The 26,277-nt window shown below is 37.6% G+C and overlaps 1 protein-coding gene across 1 annotated transcript; it reads right to left on the reverse strand.

Moving 5' to 3' along the window:
* Positions 1-16,952: 16,952 nt before the first annotated feature.
* LOC133764050 (zinc finger protein 84-like) lies at positions 16,953-21,276 on the reverse strand. Its single transcript, XM_062197685.1, has 6 exons — positions 21,153-21,276; positions 20,816-20,908; positions 18,784-18,825; positions 17,935-18,368; positions 17,743-17,838; positions 16,953-17,090 (listed from the first exon to the last, which is right to left on the reverse strand). Exons 1-6 carry the CDS (start codon positions 21,274-21,276, stop codon positions 16,953-16,955), a joined length of 927 nt encoding a protein of 308 aa, XP_062053669.1.
* Between the last annotated feature and the right edge of the window lie 5,001 nt (positions 21,277-26,277).

Below are 26,277 nucleotides of genomic sequence, written 5' to 3' on the forward strand. Positions count from 1 at the left end.
GTTTGAAACTTTGATTTTTTGAATGCCTGTCAAGAATGCCAAGAAGGCTCAAAATCCAAAATATCTGGTTAAAATAAGATTTCTTAAAATCATGACATAACATAGACCAAATTTGATCATTGTTACAAGGTGATGATTCAAATTTTTGAAAAAAGCACATATTTAAATAACCCATAGCTCTTAATAAAAATTCAGCTGTTTTTGAACAATTAGAATTTAACAGACATCAAGAGAACAGAATAGATTACTTTAACACATTGCTTTAACAGAGCATCAGAGTTTAATTCTATGTCAAAGAGAAATTGAGCTTCCTGTGATCTTTTGCTGTGAGGTTTCCTTCCTTTACCTTCTTTCATATTGGTGACCATGTTTCTGTGTTTCTGTGTGTAACACATCTTTAAGCATCTTTTGCAGGGCAGGACGAGTGGCAACAAATTCTTTCAGTTTCTGTTTGCTATGAAAAGTCTTAATTTCACCTTCATTCACAAATGAGAGCTTTGCAGGATATAGTATTCTGGGCTGGCAGTTTTTCTCTCTCAGTACCTGGGCTATGTCTCGCCATTCCCTTCTAGCTTGTAGAGTTTCTGATGAGAAGTCTGCTGTGAGTCTAATTGGAGATCCTCTAAGAGTGATCTGACGTTTCTCTCTTGCACCTTTTAGGATCTTTTCTTTATGTTTCACTGTGGTGAGTTTGATTACAACATGTCGTGGTGAGGATCTCTTTTGGTCATGTTTATTAGGGGTTCTATAAGCTTCCTGTACTAAGATGCCTCTGTCCTTCTCCAAACCTGGGAAATTTTCTGCTAGTATCTCACTGAAAATGCCTTCTAATCCTTTCTCCCTCTCCATGCCTTCAGGAACTCCTAGAACCCGAATGTTGGGTTTTTCATAGTATCCTGTAGATTCCCGACATTATTTTTTAGATTTCTAATTTCTTCTTCTTTTCTTTGGTTTGCCTGTTTCCTTTCCTGTTCTCTGTCTTCTAAGTCTGATATTCTCTCTTCTGCTTTGCTCATTCTGTTTTTAAGGCTCTCTAATGTGTTTGTCATTTGATCTATTGAACTCTTCATTTCATTATGATTTCTCGTCACTATCAGAGTTTCTTGTTCCACTAGTTGTTTCATTTCATTTTGATTCCTCCTTAATATTTCACTTTCACGAGAGAGATTTTCTATCTTGTCTATTAAGGATTTCTGTAGTTCAAGAATTTGTTTTTGAGAAGTTCTTAATGTTCTTATCAATTTTTTGAGATCCGCTTCTTGCATTTCTTCGATCTCGTCATCTTCATAATCTTGAATTGGGGTGTCTTTTTCATTTGGGGGCGTCATAGTTTCTTCCTTGTTCTTGTTAGCTTGGTTTTTGCGTTTGTTGTTTGGCATGTTGGAGATATTTGGTTTCTTCACTGTGGTGTTTTTCTTGTTACACTATGGCTCTATATTAAGTGGACTGTCTGCTTTCAGTGGAGCCTTAGAGGCTTGAGATGAGTGTGGACTGAGAGCTGTGTTTGGTTCCTCAGGGCTGAGGGTGTGTCAAAGATGACACTCCCAGGTTAGGTGTGGTAAATCTCTCTTTCTTTTTTTGATTTAAAAGGGAAGTAATTCCGCACAGCTGAACGTAATTGGAGGTAGTTAGCATGCAAATGATATACCCACAGGAGCCAGAGATCGGAAGCTCTTTCCCAAGGACCACACAGGGAATCTCTTTTGCCCTCAGTGTGGGCTCCAATTCTCCTGCAGTCTCCCACTTGGTTGCCAAGTTAGATGCTAATCTCCTGTTATTTCACCCCTCCCCACAGAGTCAGGTTTTTCTGCTAGGCTCAGGGCTGGTGCAGACCTGAGGTCGCCCTTCTTATGACGTATGTCCAAAATGGCGCCTGCTCTGTCTTGCTCGCCTTTGAGAGGTGAGCGGAGAGAGAGAAACTTGTGTCCGTATCAGTCACTTTTTTTATTTTTTTCTCTCTCTTCTAGTTAGCCTGGTGAACTTTTCCCCACGGAGTTTCAAGCCTCGTTCCCTCTAGCCTCCTCTTTCCGCTTGCCTGCTGGTATCTCGGGCTATGGAGGTTCGGCTCACCTCGCGTTCCAGCGCTGGTGCGTTGAGTCTGCCGCTGGTGTCCCGAACTTGGGCTCCCACGCTCTCCACGCAGGTCCACTGTGAATCACTAGTTCCGGAAGAGTTTCCTCTGCTGTTTCTTCCCCTACTCTTCCTTGACCCTGCAGTATCTCCACTTATATTAAACTTTCTCTCTCCCCGGACTAAGTGTGCTCCCTGCCTATTCTGCCATCTTGCCGCCCCCTTGAACATTTTTTCATGTGTCTGTTGGCCATTTGGATTTCCTCTTTTGAAAAATGTCTATTGAGGTCCTTGGCCCATCTCTTAAGTGGGTTGTTTGTTCTGTTGTTGTGGATTTTCTTGATTTCTTTGTAGATTCTGGTTATCAACCCATTATGTAGTATAGTTTGCAAATATTTTTTTCCCATTCTGTCGGTTGCCTCTTCACTTTCCTGACTGTTTCTTTTGAAGTACAGAAACTTCTCAATTTGATGCAATTCCAAATGTTAATTTTGGTTTTGACTGCCTGTGCTCCTGGGGTCTTTTCCAAGAAGTCTTTGCCTGTGCCTATATCTTGCAATGTTTCTCCAATGCTCTCTAATAATTTGATGGTTTCGGGTCGTAGATTTAAATCTTTAATCCATGTTGAGTGAATTTTTGTGTAAGGTGAAAGGTATGGGTCTTGCTTCAAGCTTCTGCACGTGGAAATCCAATTTTCCCAGCACCATTTATTGAATAGGCTGTCATTATTGCAGGGATTAGTTTTGAATCTTTGATCAAATATAAGTTGGCTGTAGATGTTTGGATTGATTTCTGGTGTTTCTATTCTGTTCCATTGGTCTATCCATCTGTTTCTGTGAATATAGTTCTGGAAGTTTTAGCCAGAGCCATTAGGCAAGAAAAAGAAATCAAAGGTATACAAGTTGGAAGGAATAATGAAACTATCCCTATTTACAGATGATATGATTATTGAGCGTATCCAAAACACTCACAAAGATATTATTGGAACACATAGAATTTAGTAAATTAGCAGGATATAAAATCAATACCCAAAAATCAACAGCATTTGTATATACAGACTGTGCCACAGCTGAGAAAGAACTTCTATTATCAATCCCATTCACAATAGCTACAAAAATAATACTTTGGAATAAATTTAACCAAGAATGTCAAAGATCTCTAGGATGAGAAAAACAAAATAAAACATTAAAGAAAAAAATAGAAGACACAAAAAATAGAAAAAACTTTTATGTTCATGGATTGAAAGAATCAATAACATCAAAATATCCATACTTCCAAAAGTAATTTATAAATTGAATACAATACCAATCAAAATACTAAAGACATTCTTCTCAGGTCTGGAAAAAAATGATATTGAAATTCATATGGAAGGAAAACAGCAGCTTCCTCTTGTGTGGTGTGGTGTGGTGTTATGGGCCCTCCTGCCTATTCTGTCCATGGAGCTTTCCTGGAGCATCATTCTGAAAAACAGCTGTGAGAGAAAGACAAAAGCCACCTAGCATCAAGGAGTTGTGAGTGGCTTTTCAATGTTCCAGTTGTACAAACTCAAGAATGTGGTTGAAAGAAAAAGAACCAAGGTGATGGGGCAAGTACTTGTTTTCTTACCTTATATGAAAGTGCAGCCCAGGGGTGGCTGGTGAGGTCATTCAGGGAGCAGGAGTGAACCAGTGCATGGGAGAGACTCTATCCTTCTCTCCTTCTCTCCCTCTCTCCCTTCCTTCTTCCCTCCTTTTTCTCCATCAATAAATTAAGGGGAAAAAAATCATATGGAAGTACAGAAAACCCCAAATAGCTAAAGCAATCTTATACAACAAAAACAGCCACAGACATCACAATACCAGATTTCAAAGTATACTACAGGGCAGTTATAATCAAAAGAGCCTGGTACTGGTACAAAATGGATAGACCTATGGAACAGAATAGAAATACCAGAAATCAATCCAAATGTTTATAACCAACTTATATTTAATCAAGGAGCTAAAAACAATTCCTAGAGCAAGGACAGTCTACTCAACAAATGGTGCTGGGAAAACTGGATTTCCACATGAAGAAGTATAAAGCAAGACCCCTACCTTACACCTTATACAGAAATCCACTCAACATGTATTAAAGACCTAAACATATGAACTGACACCATCAAATTATTAGAGAACATCGGAGAGACCCTGCAAGATATTGGCATTGGCAAAGACTTCTTGGAAAAGACCCCAGGAGCACAGGCAGCCAAAGCAAAAATTAACAACTGGGATTAGTTCAAATTGATAAATTTCAATACTGCAAAAGAAACAGGAACGTGAAGAAGCAACCAACAGAATGGGAGTAAATATTTGCAAATTATGCAACTGACAAAGGATCTACAGAATCTACAAAGAGATCAAGAAACTCCACAACAACAAAACAAACAATCCACTTAAGAGATGGGCCAAAGACCTAAACAGACATTTTCCAAAAGAGGAAATCGAAACGGCAAACTGACACATGAAAAAAGATAGGATCACTATCTATCAGGTAAATGCAAATCAAAACCACAATGAGGTTTCACCTCACCCTGGGTAGAATGGCTTTCATACAGAATTCAACAAACAACAGATTCTGGTGAGGATATGGGGACAAAGGCACACTAATCTGTTGTTGGTGGAACTGAAAAATAGTAAAGCCACTGTGAAAGACAGTTTGGAGATACCTCAGAAACCTGAATACAGCCCTACCATATGACCCAGCCATCCCACTCCTTGAAATTTACCCAACAGAACTTAAATTGGCATAATAAAAGACCTATCTGCACCTCAACATTTTCTGCAGCCAAATCACAATAGCTAAGACATCGAATCAACTTAAACGCCCATCAATGGAGTAATGGATAAAGAAATTATGGGATACATACTCTATGGAATACTACACAGCAGTAAAAAAAATGAAATCCAGTCATTTGCAACAAAATAAAGGAATCTGGAAAACATCATGCTGAGTGAAATAAGCCAGTCCCAAAGGGGCAAATATCATATGTTCTCCTTGATTGGGGACAGCTAACTGAATGCCTAAAAGGAAACCTATAGAAGTGAAACTGACCTTAAGTGAAACAATGAGTTAGGCCGGCGCTGTGGCTTAACAGGCTAATCCTCTGCCTTGTGGTGCTGGCACACCGGGTTTTAGTCCCAGTCAGGGCGCTGGATTCTATCCTGGTTGCCCCTCTTCCAGGCCAGCTCTCTGCTATGGCCCGGGAAGGCAGTGGAGGATGGCCCAAGTCCTTGGGCCCTGCACCCACATGGGAGACCAGGACAAGCACCTGGCTCCTGGCTTTGGATCAGCATGATGCGCCAGCCGCAGCAGCCATTGGAGGGTGAACCAATGGCAAAAAGGAAGACCTTTCTCTCTATCTCTCTCCCTCACTATCCACTCTGCCTGTCAAAAAAAAAAAAAGAGAAACAATGACTTGATCAACCCTTGTCTTGACTATCAAGGAACAGTTTACTATTTTATTCTATTTAGTGTTTTCTTTTTCCATTTAATACTATTGGTTGAACTCTTTAATTAACACACAATTATTCTTAGGTGTTTAAATTCCACTGAAAATTGATCCGTGTTCAAAATAAAAGTGCGAATAAGAGAGCACATTCTCACTAAGACTTATTCCTAATGGTAGAGCTAGAAACGTGCCATGGGACTTCAAATCCCATTAAGTTGGCAGGTACCAAAGCCATCTTACTATTTAAAATGATCAGTTTAAGTTCATAATTGATCATGAAGATAAAATTAAGTGTCAAAGTATTCACATAAGTAAGACCAGTGTCTGCTAATAATAATTGATAGAATTAAAAGGAGAGAACAATTCAACATGGGAATCAGGATACACAGCAGATGCACGGAATGGCAAATGCCCTAAACAGCACTCTGGCTTCAGCATCAGCACTTAAGCCATCTGGATCTGGCTTAAAATCTCATGAGAGTTTCTCAGGCATGGAAAGCCAAGACACTGTGGCAAATAATGACCTAAATGGAAGATCTCTTTGAGTGAGATCTCAGTGGGAAGAATGGGCCATCAAAGAAGGAGGTACCTTTCTCTGAAGGGAGGAAAGAACTTCCACTTTGATTATGGCTTTGTCTAAACAAGGTCAGAGTTTGTGAATTAAGAGGCTTCCATAGCCTTGGAAGCTCATGACAAGAGTCTAGGGTGATTACTGACATAAATAAGAGTGTCAATTGCTAAGTCAACAGCAGGAGTCACTGTGCACTTACTCCCCATATAGGATCTCTGTCCTTAATGTGTTGTTCTATGAGAATTAATGGTAAAACTAGCCTTCAAACAGTACTTTATACTTTGTGCTTGTGTGGGGGCTATCTGTTGAAATCTTTACTTAGTATATACTAAGATGATCTTCTGTATATAAAGATAATTAAAAATGAATCTTGAGGCTGGCACCACAGCTCAATAGGCTAATCCTCTGCCTGAGGCACCAGCACCCCAGGTTCTAGTCCCGGTCTGGGTGCCAGATTCTGTCCTGGTTGCTCCTCTTCCAGTCCAGCTCTCTGCTGTGGCCCAGGAGTGCAGTGGAGGATGGCCAAAGTCCTTGGGCCCTGCACCCCACATGGGAGACCAGGAGAAGCACCTCGCTCCTGGCTTCAGATCAACACTGTGCACCGGCCACAGTGGCCACTGGGGGTGAACTAATGGAAAAGGAAGACCTTTCTCTCTCTGTCTCTCTCACTGTCCACTCTGCCTGTCAAAAAAAAAAATCTTGATGTGCATGGGATGGGAGAGGGAGTAGGAGATGAGATGGTTTTCAGGTAAGAGGGTGGTTATGGGGGGGTCCACTATAATCCAAAAGTTGTACTTATGAAATTTATATTTATTATATAAAAGTTTTCTTAAAAATGTATATACCACTGAAAGTAATTTGCAGATTCAATGAAGTCTTAATCAAAATATCACTAATATTTTACTCAGATCTATAAAAAAGTTTCTAAAATTTATATGGAAATACAAAAGACCCAAAATAGCTAAAGATAACTTACAAAACAACAATGCCAGAGGCATCACAATACCATATTTCAAGACATTCTACAGGGTAGTTATCATCAACATAGCATGATATTGGCAGAAAAACATATGTGTAGAAAAATGGAACAAAATAGAAATGCCAGAAATCAATCCATACACCTACAAACAGCTTAATTTTGACAAAGGAGCTAAAATCAATCCCTCAAAAAAGTACAGTCTCTTCTATAAATGGTGATGGGAAAATTGGATCTCCAAGTGCATAAGTATGAACCAAGTCCTCTACTTTAAAACTTACACAAAAATCCACTCAAAATGGATGAAAGACCTCAACAAATGACACAATACAATCACATTATTAAGAGCACACATTGGCAGAACTCTCTAAGACATTGGCAGAGTCTTTACGTGAGAAAGACTCCAGAAGCACTTGAAATCAAAACCAAAGTTAACTAATGGGATTACATAGCTGAGAAGCTTCTGAATGCAAAAAAAGCACTCAGCCAAGTGAAGAGGCAACCAACAGAATGGTAGAAAATATTTGCAAACTATATAATTGATAAATGGTCAATATCCAGAATCTACAAATAGTTCAAGAAATTTAACAACAATACAAACAATCCAGTTAAGAAACAGGCAAAGGACTTGAATAGGTATATTTGAAGAGAAAAAATTCAAATGGCCAACAGACAGTTGAAAAAAATGCTCAAGATCACTAGCATTAGAGAAACACTAAATTAAAACAATAATAATCAGATTTTTGCTTTACCTTAGTAAGAATGACTCGCATACAAAATCAACAAATAACAAATGCTGGCAAGGATGTGGGTAAAAAGTATACTAATCCACCTTTGGTGGGAAATCAAGGTGGTCAAGCCACTATGGAAGACAGTATGAATATACATCAGAAATCTGAATAAAAACCTAAAATATGATCCAGCCATCTCACTCTTTGGAATTTCTCCAAACCAAAAGAAATCAGCATATTAAAGAATTATCTGTACCCGCATGTTCATTGAAGATCAATTCACAATAGTTAAGATACAGAATCAACCCAGATGTCCATCAACTGATAACTGCATAAATAAATTATGGTATATATACTATGGTGCAAAACTAAGCTGAAAAAAGTGGAATTTTGCACTTTGTAATAAAATGGATGCAACTTGAAACCATTATATTTAGTGAAATAAACCAGTCCCAATAACACAAATGTCATCTTTCTTCTCTAATCTATGATAACTACAATATAATGTATTGGAATGACATGGGCATTCTAAGGTTCCTTGATTGTTTACATTCCATGTAACTTCTGTTAAAGAGCAGTGTTTATTCTTCATATAATTTTTTGTACTCTTTGCTTAATGTAGTGTTAACCTTATGAGTACAACAAATTTTATGAGCATAAAGTAAATTGAAAAAAGGATCTTTGTAAAAATTTAAAGTAAGAATACATCAGGGAGGAGGAAGAAGAGTTGGAGCTTGGGTGGTAGGGAGGTTAAAATGGGAAATGTCACTGTTTTTCCAAACCATTCTCTCTCTTCTCTCTCTCTGTATATTTGATATACATGAAAATTGCAAAACTTAAATACAATTTAAAAATAAAATAAAAACAATATTAGAAATTTATGGGATATAATCTTATAACTTAATATATTAGTCTTAGGAGTTCCTGAATGTGTGAAAAGACAAAATTGTTTGGAAGGCATTCTCCATGAAATGATTACAAAAACCCATCTTGATTTGGAGAAAGAAGTGGATGTCCAAATGCAGGAAGCACAAAGTACCTCTAATAGACATTATCAGAAAAGATCTTCACCATTGCAGTCAAACTTTCATCAGTGAAACATAAAGAAAATATTCTTAAATATGTATGGGAGAAATGCCAGATTACTTTCAGAGGCTTTCCAACTAGAATCACCAGAATCTGAACAGGTGAGGAGAGAATGGAGATATATAACTCAAGTCTTAAGAGAAAAAAGAAACTGAAAATCCAGAATACTTAACCCTGCAAAACTTTCATTTATGAATGAAGGTGAAGTAATGGCTTTCCAAAACAAACAGACATTGAAACAATTTGTCATTATTCATCCAGTCTTACAAAAGATGTTTCAGGATATGCCATACATAGAAACACAGATAGTCATCATTATGAGAGAATGTGAAGACAGAAAATCTCACAGTGAAAATACAAAGGAAATAAAAAATAAACAATAGGAATATTTGTGGAAAATGTCAGGGCCAACTCATTACTTATCAATAATATCCTTGAAAGTAAATGGCCTCATTTCTGCAGTTATAAGATACAGACTGGTTGAGATTAAAAATCAAGACCCATCAATTTTCTGCCTTCAAGAATCACACCTTATCAACAAAGACAAATGAATGAAAGGATGGAAAAAGATATTTGGTGTTAATGAAAAAGAAAAAAAGCAGTTGCATCCATCCGAATATCAGGAAAATTGACTTTAATGCAAAAACTGTTAATAGAAATAAAGAAGGATATTATGTAATGATGAAAAGATCCATTCAACAGGATCATGTAAATAAAATAAGTGAGCATAAACCCAATTATAAGGAGTCTGGGTATTTGAAGAAATGCTAATGAGTACAAAGGGAAACAGACTCCAATACAATAGTAATGGTGATGTCCAACATCCTACTTGCATCAATGAACAGATCTAATAAACAAAATCAATGAATAAATAACAGAGTTCACTGACACCATGAATCAAGTGGACCTAACTGAAATATGGAGAACTTATTACCCCACACTTGTAGAACACAACATTTTCTCATCTATATATGGAACTTTCTCTAGGATAGATCATTTACTAAGCCACAAAACATGTATCAGCAAATTCATCATAGTATGCATCTTCTCAGACCACAAATGAATGGAGTTGGAAATCAACAACTCAAGAATCTCTAGAACATATGAAAACACATGAAGGGTGAAAAACATGCTCATGAACGAATAGTGGGTCATAGAGGAAATCAAAAGAGAAATAAAAAAAAATTCTGGTACAAAACGATGATAAGACAACACATTGAAACTTAAAAGACATGATGAAAGCAGTGCAGGGGCCAGCATCATGGCTCACTTGGTTAATCCTCCACCTGTGGCGCTGGCATCCCATAAGGGCACTGAGTTCTAGTACTCAAAAAGTAATCTATAGAGTGAAACTGACATTTTGAATTGTGATTTTTAAGAGCACTTGGCTCTACTGTTGAGGTTTAGTGGTTTTGTTTTTGTTTTTATTTTCGTTCATACTGTTTGTTTAACTCTTTACTTAGTGTATGCCTAATCTTATAAGCATATCAAATGGAAAGTAGATCTTTGTAAAAACAAAAATGGGAATAGGATAAGGAGGAGGAAAAAGGGTGGGTGTGTGTGAGGTAGGGTGGGAAGAACTAATATGTTCCAGGATCTTTATGAACTATGTGAAATTGGCATACTCTAAATAACATTTTAAAAAATGAAGACTTCTATTTGTGGTCCTTTTTATTCTCATGATAAAACATTTTATGCACATAGAGATGTAGAGAATAGTGTATAACTTTGTACTAGCATTCAGACCACTCAAATACCCCAGATGGTTTAGTCCATTTCTGATGTAAAGATTTCAATGGTTAAATTCTTGTACACCTTTTCTTTTTTTTTTCATTTTTGTTTTTTTACAGGCAGAGTGGATAGTGAGAGAGAGAGAGACAGACAGAGAGAAAGGTCTTTTTGCCACTGGTTCACCCTCCAATGGCCGCTGTGGCCGGCACATCGTGCTGATCTGAAGCCAGGAGCCAGGTGCTTCTTCTGGTCTCCCATGTGGGTGCAGGGCCCAAGGACTTGGGCCATCCTCCACTGCCTTCCCGGGCCATAGCAGAGAGCTGGCCTGGAAGAGGGGCAACCGGGATAGAATCCAGCACCCCATCCAGGACTAGAACCCGGTGTGCCAGCGCTGTAAGGCGGAGGATTAGCCTGTTAAGCCACGGCGCCGGCACGTACACCTTTTCTTAAAAGCTGTGTTTATTCAATATCTAGTCTCTGGATTTATGGTTGTACATTGGCATTTCTAAGAAGCCATGGTTGACCCCACCCAGAGTGTTTTCTCTGTTGGATCATCACAGTTGAGATGCTGTATACCTGACCACAGGGCAGACACATAAGAAACCATGGTCCTTTACCCTAAGAGGAATAGGAATTAATAAAATTATACAATCTTCAGGATTTTTAAAAAGATTTATTTATTTGAGAGCTTCTTTGGAGGTTCTAGCATGGGAGTGCAGCTACTCATATACCCTTGACCAAAGACCAGTTCTCCTCTAGCGGGGAAGGGCATCCTCTTTGACTGAGCGCGCAGCTTCGGGAGGGATGCACATGGAGTGGTGAGGGAGGAAGGGGACACCCGCTTAGCCAGCCAGATCAGCCGAATCAACCCTGGCGATCAATGGGTGACAGATGTCGCAGCCAGATCAGCCTCACATCCAAGATTTATTTATTTGAAAGTCAAAGTTACAGAGATGGTGAGGCAGAGGGAGAGAGAGAGAAGGGGGAGAGAGAAAGGGTCAAGAGAGAGAGAGAGGTCTATCATCTGCTGGTTCACTTCTCAAATGGCCACAATGGTTGGAACTGAGCCATTCTGAACCCAGGAGCCATAAGATTCTTTTCAGTCTCCCATGTGGGCGCAGGGGTCCAAGCACTTGGGTTATCTTCTGCCTTCCTAAGCACATAAATAGAGAGCTGCATTGGAGGTGGAGTAGCCAGGACTTGAACTAGCACCCATGTAGAATGCCAGAACTACAGGTGTTAGCTTTACCCCCCACTACACCACAACAGTGGCCTCAATGTTTAGTTTTTGTTAATCTTGAAAGCAGACTCAGAGGTGCAAAATGACTTTCTACCTAATGGTCTAATCCCTGAAGGCTCATAACAGCTGGATCAGGAAAGCTTAAAGCCAGGAGTCTTGAATTCAATCTGGGCTTCCCATTTGAATGGAGTGATCCAAATATATAACCCATCACCTGCTGCCTCCCAGTATGTGCATTATCAGGAAGCTATAATCTGAAGTGAAGCTTGACTCAAATCCAGGTATTCAGACTGGGGTGTGGACATCCTAAGCACTTTATTAAGCACCGTACAAAAGACTTTTCTCCAAATCAACCCATTTTCAATCTGAATTCATCATATAATGCTCATTCACAATATTCCATCACTTCAATCTTGTGACCAATTGTTTCTTTTTTTTTTTGACAGGCAGAGTGGACAGTGAGGGAGAGAGACAGAGAGAAAGGTCTTCCTTTTGCCATTGGTTCACCCTCCAATGGCCACCGCGGTAGGCGCACTGCGGCCGGTGCACCACGCTGATCCGATGGCAGGAACCAGGTGCTTCTCCTGGTCTCCCATGGGGTGCAGGGCCCAAGCACTTGGGCCATCCTCCACTGCACTCCCTGGCCACAGCAGAGAGCTGGCCTGGAAGAGGGGCAACCAGGACAGGATTGGTGCCCCGACCGGGACTAGAACCCGGTGTGCTGGCGCCGCAAGGCGGAGGATTAGCCTAGTGAGCCGCGGCGCCGGCCAGACCAATTGTTTCTATTGAGTGGCCCCGTGTGACCTGTTCTTCATCACCAGACATTTTTTGCTACAACAAACCTACAAAGCTCTTTCATTCTTCTGGATTCATCAGCTTCTTAAAGTTCACTCATATTAACAGGCTTATAAAAATATCAGAGACAATATCTAGTGATATACAATGATCTCAGACTCCAAATCTCAGGACATCAGTTGACACCAATTTCTTGGCTGAATACAGTTCAAAGTGATATGGAGACCAGCTGGCTCACATTAGCCAACAGTGCTTTCTTCTCTGAACTTTCTTCCTCTTCTTACATTTCCTATACACTCACTCTTTCTCTGGCATCAAGTCCTACATAAGACACTCATACATCCTACTGTCTCAACTTTGTTTTGCAGAAAAATAAAACTAAGATGGAAAGAAATTCAAGCAGGTCAAAACATCCCCTACTCTGATCAAGTCATATGTAATAAAATGAAGCCCATATGGAAATTCAGGCTCTTTCAGTATAAAGTAAAACAAGACACCATGCTAGTAAATGTATAGTTACCTGGCTATGCCATCATCAGTCAGCAAACTGAACTGTGTCTCACTTAATAGAATCCATAACACATGTAGGAATCAAACACCAAATCTAAAAATCAGAGAAATTAGTAGACTTCCGAATTTAACTGTACTCTTCCTGTCCCTCAAGGTTATTTGTAAATAAAATACATGCCAATGAGGTTTAGAAGAAAGGAATTTATTGAGGCTCTAGTGATTAAAAACATTAGAAAAGCAATAATCACATTATTAATAAATAGAAGTTAATTAGAAAAACAATAATTTCATCTAGACTTAAGAAATGGCTTCTAAAGGCACACCACATTATTTATAGTCTAACAATGATGGTTATAAGGAAATAACTGTCATGTGTTAATACTTATACATGGATCAAGGAGCTAATGATTAATATGTTATTGACCCTACTAGCAAGTTTCTGTCAAGTTTCCCAAATCTGATCAGTCTTTGATTTCTACCACAAGATTGTGCTCATCTGTCTCATGGAACTTCATGATTCAAATAACAAGAGAATCTCGTTGCCTATTGTTACTGTCAAAAATAATAACTCACTTAATGACTTAAACAATGGAAATGTATACTATCACTATCTGAAGGATGGACATTAAATCATGTTCTGGCTCAAGCTGAAATGCAAGGAGGTCTGTGCTTCCTCCAGTCTCTAGGAAATCTCTGCCACTTCCAGCTTCTGGTGGCACCTGTCATTGCTCACAGTTATATCACTTTCCTTTTTATCTGCATGATGATATCAATTTTCATTTTCATTGAGTATAAACCTCTATTTGCCTTTGGATTGTGAAAACAATTGTGATTGTAGGCAGGACTAAATGTAAAACCCAAGTTAACCCAATCACATATATAATATAATCACATATATAAATATATATATGTAATTACATATATAAATTTTTTCAACATAATATTCCAAAGTTAAATGATAAAAACATAAACTTAGTTAAGAGCCTAGAAAAAGTCCTCAGTCAAGCACTATTGTGGAAAATTAGTTAACATGGAAGCTGTCCCAAACAAAACAGCAGTCCAGCAAACCACTCAACCTCACTGAAACTGCCTACAGCCACACCGTTCATTTTCTCTTAAGTCTCTGATTATACTGAGATTTAACTTGATGAACACTTGGAAGAAGCTGAGGGGAATTGAGCAGGGATAATGAATTCTTCCCAATGGGTTGTATTGGAGCTGGAAGAGATGACATGCAGGATTGTCCTCCAAATAGGAAATAAAAGAGTTATTGCAGCTAGAAGATCATCACACCATTTGTAGCCCAGTAATCAAGGAATGGCCATGCAAACTGGGTAAATTCTCCATCCTGAGTATAAAGCAAGAACTGAGCTGAATGTGAATCTGATTAAAATTCAGAAAGGACTATGTAAAAATTGGAAAGAGATGAAAACACACATTTAATAAAACTGAGCATCACCTTTGGAGGGGAATACGACTAAAAAATAACAAAATCATTGTAAAGTTACATTAATACATAAGTGCATTCATGTGCATGCTTCTCTGTTGCAAAGGGATCGACTTCTTTCCAAGTTCTTTTCTCTGGGCAAGACAGAATCAAAGGAAGAAAAGTAGAAAAAGGGGGATCATTTATGAAATAATTTCAAAGGGATTGGACACTCAAAAAAAACACAAAAATTCAGATAATGAGCATTGCAATTTATAGAATTTGAGGTTGCCCTTTATAGAATGAGGGTGATGTGTGGGACAACTTCTACTTGAACATTCAAAAAGATCTTGGATAGTTTCAGACATGCACATGGATAAATTGAAAATTATCATATGAGTATACAGGTGACCACAGTTTAATTGCCTCTGCTAGATACAACATTCACCATCCAGGACTGGAGAACAATATTATGGCTGGAACACATGTCAGATGACGTGCCTGTGGTCACATCATGGTTTGTACTACAATAATGTGAGGAAAGAATCCTAGGCAGACAACAAAACTGCTATACAACAAGTGACTTTGTAATTGATGAAGAGGGTATTCCAAATGACTATTTATGATAACTGTTAACTTATTTGTTAGCAAAATTTATAAATGAAAGCACAACTCATTTAGTTGGTCCCACTTTAATTGGAAATTAAAAATGCAGCTTGTATAACAATATAATTTCTGGATAATGGTTAACCAGTTTGCCACAATTCATCATGTGAATTGCCTAATAATTGCTGAGGTGAGGTTACACCAAATAATTTTTCCAGACACACTACATTTTCAGAGATTCCTCTGTAATCCTGCCAAGTTTTGCAAAATTTTGGATTAGAGTAAAGGGTTTTCCAAATACATTACAGTCATAGGATTTTTCCTTTGGTGAGTTCTTAGTTAAACATTGGCAGATGACTTATGGTATTCTCATTTCTGATCTCTTCATGGGAACTGAATACTTATTCATTGGAGAGGGATTTTTTTAAACATTCAATACATTGATTTTTTTTACCCCTTATGACTTCTCTGATGATTTCTGATATCTAGTTTCCAGCTAATGGTTTTATCATATTTACTACATCCAAAGGATATCACCTTTTGTGCATTCTGTATCTATGTAAGTTTGAATTCCAGGAAAATATTTTTTCTGCATTCATTACACTCCTAATAAAACTCTTGTGTGATTCTATGATGTATAATGATTGATTTCTGACAATTTTTTTTCACACTAATAATATTTACAAGCTTTCTCCCTTATGAGAGTACCTGTTGTAATGGTTGTGATTTCCAGCAAAAGGATTTGTCACAATGGTTTCTTTGATTTGGGGAAAAAGCTTCTCCACGTTCAGTATGTTCTTAAGGTTGTTCCCTTGTTTCAATGCCATGTGTTGAGACATTACTTTACAACAAAAGGCTTTTACATTCATGAATTTCCCTGTGAATTCTATGATGCTATAAAATGTGATTTTGGCAAAGAGATTTCCAACATTCATTGCATTCTTGAGGTTTCTTCCCCACGTGAATTCTCTGATGTCTGATGTGATGTGACTTCTGGAGAAAAGATTTTCTACATGCATTGCATTCAACAAGGTTTTCCTCTATATAAATATGATTGCAGAAGTGTGTTGAATTTTGGTTAAAGCTTTCTTAACTCATTACATTCATAAGGTTTCTCCCTTGCGTGAATTCTTTTATGTTTTATGAGGTCTGACTTATGGTAACAGGCTTCTCTACAGTCATTGCATTCATAAAGTTTCTCCCCTGTGTGAATTCTGTGATGCATTATAAGTTGTCAATTATGGCCAAAGGCTCTTCCACAGTCATTGCATTAAAAAGACTTTAATCCTGTGTGAATTCTCTGGTCTGTTATATGTTGTGATTTATAGCAAAAGAATTTTGCATAGTCATCACATTTATGAGGCTTCTCCCTTGTGTAAATTCTGATGCTCAATGAGGTCTGACTTTTGGCCAAAAGCTTTTCCATAGTCAATACCTTCATAGAGTTTCTCCCCTGTGTGAATTCACTGGTTGTGTTTTGATTTACAGCAAAAGGCTTTTCCACAGTCATTATATTCATGATGTTTCTACCCTGTGTGAATTATCTGATGAATTGAGTTGTGACTAATCCTAAAGGTTTTTCCACAGAACATTCATAAGGTTTCCACCCTGTGTGAATTCTATGATGTTTGATAACATCAACCTTTTGGACAAAGGCTTTTCTACAAATATTAAATTCGTAAGATTTCTCTGCTGTGTGAATTGTTGAAAGTATTATGGGGCTGGCCAAAGGCTTTTCAGTCATTCATAAGGTCCCCCCCACTTTGTGAATTTTCTGATGTTTCATGAGGTCTGACTTAAAGCTAAAGGCTTTTCTACAGTTATTACATACATAAGGTTTCTCTTCTGTGTGAATTCTCTGATGTATGATGGGGCCTGACTTCTGGCAAAAGGCTTTTCCACAGATATTCAGTGATTACATCAGGTGTTTCTCATGTGCGAATTTTCTGATGTTTGATAAGGGCTAGCTTATGGCCAAAGGCTTCTCCACAGTCATTACAGGTTTCTCCCCTGTGTGAATTCACTGATGTATTATGAAGCTTAACTTCTGAACCGAGGTTTTTCTAGTCATTACATTAAGATTTCTCCCCTGTGTGTATTCTCTGATGCTTGATGAGATCAGACTTCTGGCCAAAGGCATTTCCACAATCATTACATTCAAAAGGTTTCTCCCTGTGTGAGATCTCTGATGCACTGGAAGTTTGATTTCCAGTGAAAGGCTTTTCCACAGACATTATATTCAAAAGGTTTTTCTCCTGTGTGAATTCACTGATGTTTACCAAGGTCTGACTTGCATAAAAAGGCTTTTCCACAGTCATTACTTACACTCATAAGGTCTCTCTCCTGTGTGAATTTTCTGATGCATTATGAGGTTTGACTTGCGGTCAAAGGCTTTTCCACAATCATTGCATTCATAAGGTTTCTCCCCTGTGTGAATTCTCTGATGCATTGAGGCTTGATTTCTGACCAAAGACTTTTCCACATTCATTACATTCAAAAGGTTTCTTCCCTGTGTGAGTTCTCTGATGCATTACAAGGTTTAACTTCCAGTTGAAGGCGTTTCCACAGTCATTGCATTCATATTGTTTTTCCACTGTGTGAATTCTCTGATGTTTGGTGAGGTCTGACTTCTGGCCAAAGGCATTTTCATAGTCATTACATTCATAAGACTTCTCCTCTGTGTGAATTCGCTGATGTTTGCCAAGGTCTGACTTGCACAAAAAGACTTTTCCACAGTCAACACATTTATGAGATTTCTCTTCTGTGTGAATTCTCTGGTGTGGTATGAGGTGTGATTTCAGAAAAAAGGCTTTACCACAATCATTACATACATGAGGCTTCTTCTGTGTGTGAATTTTCTGATGTCTAATGAGATCTGACATCTGGTGAGTGGTTTCTCCACATTCATTACACACATGGGGGTTTTCCTGTATGTGAGTACTGTGATGGATGGTATGGAAGGATTTACAACTGGATGATTTTCCAAAAGATTTATATGCATAGGCTTTTTTCTCTATGTGTGGTCTCTGATTTATTGCAAGTTGTGATTGGTAAATGAGAGCTTCCACATAACTAATATATTCATAAAATTTCTCTGTTATGTGGGTTTGTTGATCTATGCTGAGGTTAGAATTTTTAGGGAAAGGTTTTACTATTTGAGCTGTTTTTCCAAAACTGATAGTATACTTATGACAGGTTTCTCTTAAATGAACTCTGTTAGATTTATAGAATATCTTCTTCTTTGTCAAGATTTTCCCTTGTCCAATATGTTCAAATGGCTCCTTAACAGTTTGAATCTTGTAATGCTAAGAGGCTCACAGATCTGGAGTAAGGTCCCAGATATTTTATTGGCATCAAATTTCTCTCCAGCTTGTAGCTTATCAAGTCCACTGGGGGGTATACATTGGAACATACATTGCATTCCTCAGGTTTCATTCTTGAATAATTTCCCTTTTTGATAATCAGTTTTGGAATATGGATTGAACTTACATTAAGTGTTTTTCTTAATTCAACTCTCTTGGGAGTGGTTGTCTTGTTATTTTTCATAACATCCTGATTCAGATTTTTGTCCTGACTTTCCTGGTTGGTCTTAATCATGTCATCCTTTTTCATGGCAACTGAAATGAGAAAAAAAAAAACAACCATATCAGTGAAACATAATTTTCTCCTGGCATATTCATGTAAGTAGAATGAAGCTATTTTTTATCCAAATAGCATAGATTTTTAACAAAATTGCTACAAGATGTTCATATGAAAAATATATAATTTTTTCTCCTTAACATTAATATATTAAATTGTGCAAATAGATTTCCTGATGTCAAATCATGATTCTGCTTACTACCTGATTTTTTTTCAAGTATGGCAGAATTGCTTTTGTGGTAAGATGTGTGTGAATTCAATGCTTAGGAGACCTGCATCCCAAAGTAGGGCCATTTGATTCCTGGCTGCTCTGCTTCTAATACAGTTCATGTGCTTGAGACCCTGTAATACACCAGTGTAGACTAGGGATTTCCAGGGCTTTGGCTTCATACTAGTCCGACCTTAGTCTTGTAGGCATTTGGAGAGTGAGCTAATAGATCTCTTTCTCTCCTTCCTCAAATGCCTTTCACAAAGATGAAACAATTATATATGATGTTAAAGAATGGACAAATATTAAGTAAAACTTCACCCATGCTTAGAAACCATTTTTTCCCTGTTCTTTTTCTCCCATTTATATTTATAAAAATATCGTCTCTGGTATTTCAACCATAAATATGGGAAAGTTTTACTGCATCATTTACTTGCAGGTGGAGAAGAATGAAATGTGTCTGCACTCTAAGCAGGACCACATTTAAGAAATGACACTTTAATCTGTTTTTATCTCTTGTTCAGTCTTTCTAGGAAAACAAAATTTGTGAAATTTTTCAAAATAAAAACTCTGCTTTTATCTGCACTCTATGACAGCTTCCACATATTCCTATGGAAACCTGATGTCTTCAGCTTCTTATAACTATAATAGGTACAGAAAAGTCCCAAGATATCCCCTTGGGAATAAATTCCCTACTGTTTTATAGAATTTGTTTCTGTATCTCAGGGTGTGTCCACCTTCTTTGAAAATGTTTTGTAACTCATTCTGAAATCACCAGCACTGGCTATTTCCTCTTAATTCTTTCTCTAAGCACTCCTGTGTGATAATTTGAGTTTCTGGGGACTTTTGACCAGTTGTCTCCTATTTTCACTTCCTATGCCCTTTTATCATTTTGTTGTTTTTCAATGATGTTGAAAAAATAAGAATCCATACTTCAAACTCTTCTTCTAAACAAATCTGAGCCGTTCAAGATGAACCCTTGAGGTTACTTGACCTTGTTACTCAGAATTTCATGACTTTCTTGATGAGTCTAGGACACTTTATTTTCATGTCCCTATATAAGTTCATGATTACCTTTATGAATTCTGATATCACAGCACAGAGGCTTACTCCAGATCATTTTTTAGCATTCACTTATTTTTTTACTTACTTGAGAGTGAGAGAGACAGAGAATGTGATACAGAGAGAATGAAATAGAGGGTTGCCAGCCACAGGCTCACTCCTCAAATGTTCCCAACAATTTAACACTTTCTTATTTATTTGAGAGACAAAAAAGAAAAAGAGACTAAGAAAGGGAGAGTTCACATTTATTGGTTCTGCCCTGAGATGCTTAAAATATTCAGTTATGTGCATGGCCAAAGCCATGAGTGGGAACTCAGTTGGAGCAATTAGTAAGAAATAAATTTCTGTAATTGCCCAATTAACAAGCACTGAAGGAATTAATAAATGCTTAAAGGAAAAGGTAGAAAAGTGTAGAGAAGGACAAGTTAGAATTTGGGAAATGAATCTAACCTAGAAAAAAGCCTTCATAACAACAAAAAAGATTGGAATTTTTTTTTTAAATCAAAGAACATCTTCACCAAGAACAAAATAATTATGGAGATATTGGTATCCCTAAATACTCTACAATGCCTGTGTCTGATATACAAAACCAGCTGTCATCAGCAGTAAGTCTTGGGAAAAATTCATGGAAAGAGCACAGTCAACATCTGCTGCACTGTTTTTGCCTTGGCCTCCCTACCCAGTATGTGCAGACTGACCTGGAAGGCTCTGATTTAGGCATTCTTCCACCATCCATGGCACTACTTCTTGCTCCAACTTGGAAATCAAATCAGGTTTGGTCATGCAGTATCCTAATAATGGAAACAATGTAAGACTTTGTGAAATAAATATCTTGGGTTATTTAAAGAACTACAGCTTGGTCCAGGTGCTAGGCAACAAATGTTCCAATTTGAATCCTTTCCTAGATGGAAGACATTCAGATTATTCATGTTCTCAAATTCCATACCTGTCAATAATTAAACTTTTTAATTTAATTAACTTGTTTGTAAACTAGCAAGAAAGGTTCCCATTTGGTATGTGATGGGTGTCACTTACCCAAGGAGAAAGAGATACTGTAGGTCTCCAGCATCACATCCCTGTACAGGATTTTCTGAGCATTATTCATATTCTGCCATTCCTCCCAGGTGAAATACACAGCCAGGTCTACAAATCGTATCATCATCTGTAACAGAACACTTCTGCTCAGCATATCAACTCTGTCACAAAACAAGCATTCACAGAGTTGTATATCTTGTATATGGGAATGAAGAAAGAAGGAAAGGATGAGGTTTCATTTTAGACTTGAACTTTTAGACAGCCACACAGAAGTGTTCAACAGGGAGTCAAACTTAATGTATAAAAGCCATAAAAAATGTCCCAGCTGGAGGGATACAGGAGTTTTGGATCACAAAGGGCCACATCTGTCAAGGGGAATTATACTACAGACTGAAAGGGATACAATATTGACCCTTGGATGAGTAGTGTTCAGGAGAAGAATATAGAAGTATTCAGGGAAAAAGACAATGACCCATCACTGAAGCTATGATCGAAAAGAACAGAGAAGAATTTCCAGAAAAACATCATTCACATTCACTTCAAATATGGCAAAGAAAAGACATTTTAAAAGAGAGGCCAGGCATTTAGCTTAATGCTTATCATGCTAGCTAAGATACACTAGTTCTACCTCTTAGTGCCCAGCTTGGATTTCCAGTGCCAGGTCCAATTCCTAGCTCTCAGAATGAGGGAGGCCTATACTACATTCCTGACTCCTGCCTCAGTCCTTCCCCACTTCTTTTTTTTTTTTGACAGGCAGAGTGGACAGTGAGAGAGAGAGAGACAGAGAGAAAGGTCTTCCTTTTGCTGTTGGTTCACCCGCCAATGGCCGCTGCGGATGGCGCATCTCGCTGATCCAAAGCCAGGAGCCAGGTGCTTCTCCTGGTCTCCCATGGGGTGCAGGGCCCAAGGACTTGGGCCATCCTCCACTGCACTCCCGGGCTTTCCCCACTTCTGTTTGGTATGATTATTTAGGGAGTGAATAAGTATATGGGAGCTGTTTATCACTTAGTCCATCAGCTTCTTTCTCTGCCAAGCTCCTAAATATTTTGAAATAGGAGAGAAGATTCAAGCAAGAAAAAGAATAGTAAATAGCTTTTGGCTTTGTCTATGCATATTCTGCTAATACAATTTTGAAGAACTGAAATAACATTACACCAAATTAAAGTGAAACAATGGAATTATTTGCCCAAAAACAGATCTTGGGAGTCTACATTTACGACTGAGAGAAATGCACAAAGATTTATTTAAGAACCTACAGTTGGCACCAGTATTGTGGTACAATGGGTTAAGCCTCCACCTACACTGCTGGCATCCCATGTGAGCAGACACCATGAGTCCTGGCTACTCCATTTCCAATCCAACTCCCTTGATAATGTGCCTGAAAGAGCAGTCAAAGATGACTTGAATATTTGGGCCCCTTCCCAAATATGAGAGACCAAAATGGAGTCCCAGGCTCCTGGTTTGGCCTGGCCCAGTCCAAGCCATTGCCACCATTTGAGGAATGAACCAGTAGATTGAAGATATCTCTTTCTGTCTCTCCATCTCTCCCAATTTCTGTAATTCTGCCTTTCAAACAAAAAAAGTCTTAAAAAATAAAATAGCCTGCACTATATTCTTTTCCTCATATTCCTGACCTCATCCCTGAATCAAGCTCAGCTCCTCAAAACTATTAGACTGTCTTACTCTAACAATTCAAAAACAAACTTAACTGATTTGTGTTTTAGTAGTAGATAACTCTTACCCTTGCAGAATGCTAAATATTTATTTCCAGGATTGCATTAAAACACTCCTCACTACATCATTTATTTGACAATAAAGATTGTTTCAGACACCATGACCCCCATTTAGCATATTGTACTCTAAGTTACCACTCAAATCATGTAACATATGTTTTTCTATGGCAAGAGAAAGACAAAAGACCAAATTGTCTTATCTTAAATGACTATAATGTTTCATTACCATGCCACATTCATCATTCATCTTGTTTGTATATTCCCTGAGAATAATTTTATGTGTATTTTTATTTTAATTAATAAATTCTTATAAATTTCCTGAAATGAAAACATAACAAGCTAAGGAATATTTTAGAAAACCACTTACAGGTGAAGCATTAATTTTCTTTGCTCATAGAAATGTGTGCAGGTGTCAGAACCACACCTGGAAGAGAAAGTGAATGGAAGGAGTTAAAAGAAGTCTTTATCTGGTTTCCTTCTACATTGATCTATAAAAAAACAATAATATGATAGAGTAAATAAAGAATAATTAATACATTACCTGAGAAAACATAAACTTCACAGTGGAGGGATAAAACTTTAAACACAGAAATGCATAATAATGTGCACCCACTTCTATTAATTGGCAGAGATTAAACTGAAGTTATCATTGGTTCAATGAAAGCATTGTCTAATTTTTAAAATAATAATATAGTGAAAAATAAAACATTAAGGGTTATTGTTCAAATAAATGAAGTTATCAAAGAGATAAGCATTATGTTGTCACTAAAATGTATATTTACTGTATATTTACTGTAGTACACTTTTCCAGTAATGATTCCAAATAACATTCCCTGTATTCATCCCTTCACAAGACCTTGTATTTCACCATTTCACTTGCTTTACCCATGAGATATTAATAAATGTGACAGAAACAGATAGTTTGCAAAAATATTTGCTTTCTCAGATTTTCCTTACTTGACAAAATTATCTTCTGGAAAACTCTGGGTCCTGCCTGTGGAACAGGTATAATCTAGCCAAGATTCACAAAAAATCACCATTTGAGTGACTGCTCCAATCTTGATTCAATTCTAGTTTCCTGCAAAAGCACATCCTGAAGAAAATCACCTGAAAAGCGATGTCTCAAATAGGTGTTAGCCTTTGAGCTGTGTTGGAGACTTGAATTGAGCTATTTTTTAAATAAAATTACTTATTCAAAAATCAGATAAATCTTCTCTAAACCAAGATCTTCCAGTTTAAAGTCACCACAAATGCATCGTGTCTATAGATATGCTTACTGTGAACATAACATGTAATGGAAGGTGGGATCCATATGGTCTCTTGCCAAATAGAGTCTCCATGATTCAGACAGGACAGGGCACCACCTCTCAGCCACACACACACAGAGAACATATTCCTGGCAACAAGGTATCTGGAGAAAACACAAAAGAGGATGCCTTGCCTCCAAACTGGCTGTGTCACGACATTTCACTGTGTCACGACAGGGGAGAAGAAAATTAGACCTGGATTCAAATAGCACCAAATCTCTTTGCTCTTACTGAATCTTAAACTTTTTGTCATATTTCTTCATTTCCTGTATGTCTTTTGAATTTACTATAACAGCTTCTTGTTTAGATTTTAAGTAATTCTTATAAATTTTACTAAAAAAAGTGTCCCTACTGCTACTCACTGTCATGCTTAAATTCTATACATCATTCAATTTAATGCTTATGAGCATAGTTAATTAATGATTATATTTGTAATTGCCACATATGATAAATTTAGTTAATTTACTTATTTTTAGTTAAAAGAATTAAACTCAATCAAATATTAGTCTCAGAACTGATTCATGGTATAATTTATGTGTTCTGGAGGCTTTTCAGATGTTGATTACACTTGCCTTTAAAATACAGTTTTTAAAAATCCTGTGAAAGATAACTCCATGTGCACTAAACTGGTAAAATCCAGGGCATGTGTTGAAAAACACACATAATGGTAAATTTGGAAAAGCTGGTAAGTATTATAAATGGTTGGCAAAGAGCTTAAAAACCAACAATGACTCACTATGTCATTATTTTAGTATATATAAATGCTGAGAAAATCAGAAGTGTTTGTTAAAATTTCTTTTTTTTTCCTTTGTCACTGAAGTCTTTATTCTCATGGATGTTACTGAAAGATTAACCATATAATTCCCATTCAAAAAGAGAACAATTTGAGACTGGAAAATTCTGTTAAAAAAAGAGGAACAGTCTGCTGTGTATCCCGCTTCCCATGATGGATCGTTCTCTCCCTTTTTGATTCTATCAGTTAGTATTAGCAGACACTATCTTGTTTGTGTGATCCCTTTGACTCTTAGACCTATCACTGTGATCAGTTGTGAACTGAAATTGATCACTTGGACTAGTGAGATGGCATTGGTACATGCCACCTTGATGGGATTGTATTGGAATCCCCTGGCACATTTCTAACGCCACCATTTGGGACAAGTCCGATTGAGCATGTCCCAAATTGTACATCTCCTCCCTCTCTTTTTGCCACTCTTATATTTAACAGGGATCACTTTTCAGTTAAAACTTAAACACCTAAGAATAATTGTGTGTTAATTACAGAGTTCAACCAATAGTACTAGAACAAAACTAAACAAAACAAAATACTAAAATGGATAAAGTATTGCATTGTACATCAACAGTCAGGACAAGAGCTGACCAAGTCACTGTTTCTCATAGTGTCCATTTCACTTCAACAGGTTTCCATTTTGGTGCTCAGTTAGTTGTCAACTCATAGAATGGCAGACGTCCCAAACAGCACTCTGGCCTCAGAATCAGCCCTCATGTGGGATCTGTCCTCAAATTTCTACTACAATGCACTAGATTTATGATTTTCAGAATCTACTTGCCTATATATAATGTAGTTCTGTGCTAGCTTTGAGTAGCAGAAAGGCTTTTTTTTGTTGTTTATTAAAGATTTATTTTTTATTTTAGAGGTCAAGTTACAGACAGAGAAGAAGAGATAGAAAGAGAGGTCTTTTAGCCACTGGTTCACTCGCAAAATGGCTGCAACAGCTGGAGCTAGACAAATACAAAGCCAGGAGCTAGGAGCTTCCTCCGGGTCTCCCATATGGGTGCAGGGTCCCAAGCACTTTGGTCATCTTCCACTTCTTTCCCAGACAATTAGCAAAGAGCTGTATTGGAAGTGCAGCAGCAATGACTAAAATCAGCATTCATATGGGATGATGGTGCTTCAGGTGAAGGTTTAACCTACTATGCCACAGTGTTGGCCCAGTGATAAATTTTAGTAAGACATCCTTCATGTAGATTAGTCTATAATATTGTAATATTGTAAGGTAAGGTTTAGGTTTTATTTTCCACACATCAGTATTTATCTTTTGGCAACTATAAACATTGAATATCATG

Source organism: Lepus europaeus, chromosome 7 (assembly GCF_033115175.1).
Source record: "Lepus europaeus isolate LE1 chromosome 7, mLepTim1.pri, whole genome shotgun sequence".
NCBI lineage: Eukaryota > Metazoa > Chordata > Mammalia > Lagomorpha > Leporidae > Lepus > Lepus europaeus.

Bases quoted from the DNA above. Each gene is read 5' to 3' on its own strand.
- LOC133764050 (XM_062197685.1), bottom strand. From the start codon at position 21,276: ATGATACGATTTGTAGACCTGGCTGTGTATTTCACCTGGGAGGAATGG. The intron at 18,369-18,783 runs GTCAGGACAAAA...TTGGAAAAACAG, and splicing joins GATTAAGACCAACCAGGAAA to CTCAAATAGTAAAACCTTTC. The intron at 17,091-17,742 runs GTAATGCATCAG...GCCTTTTGCCAG, and splicing joins TCAACTGGAAGTTAAACCTT to AAGTCAGGCCCCATCATACA.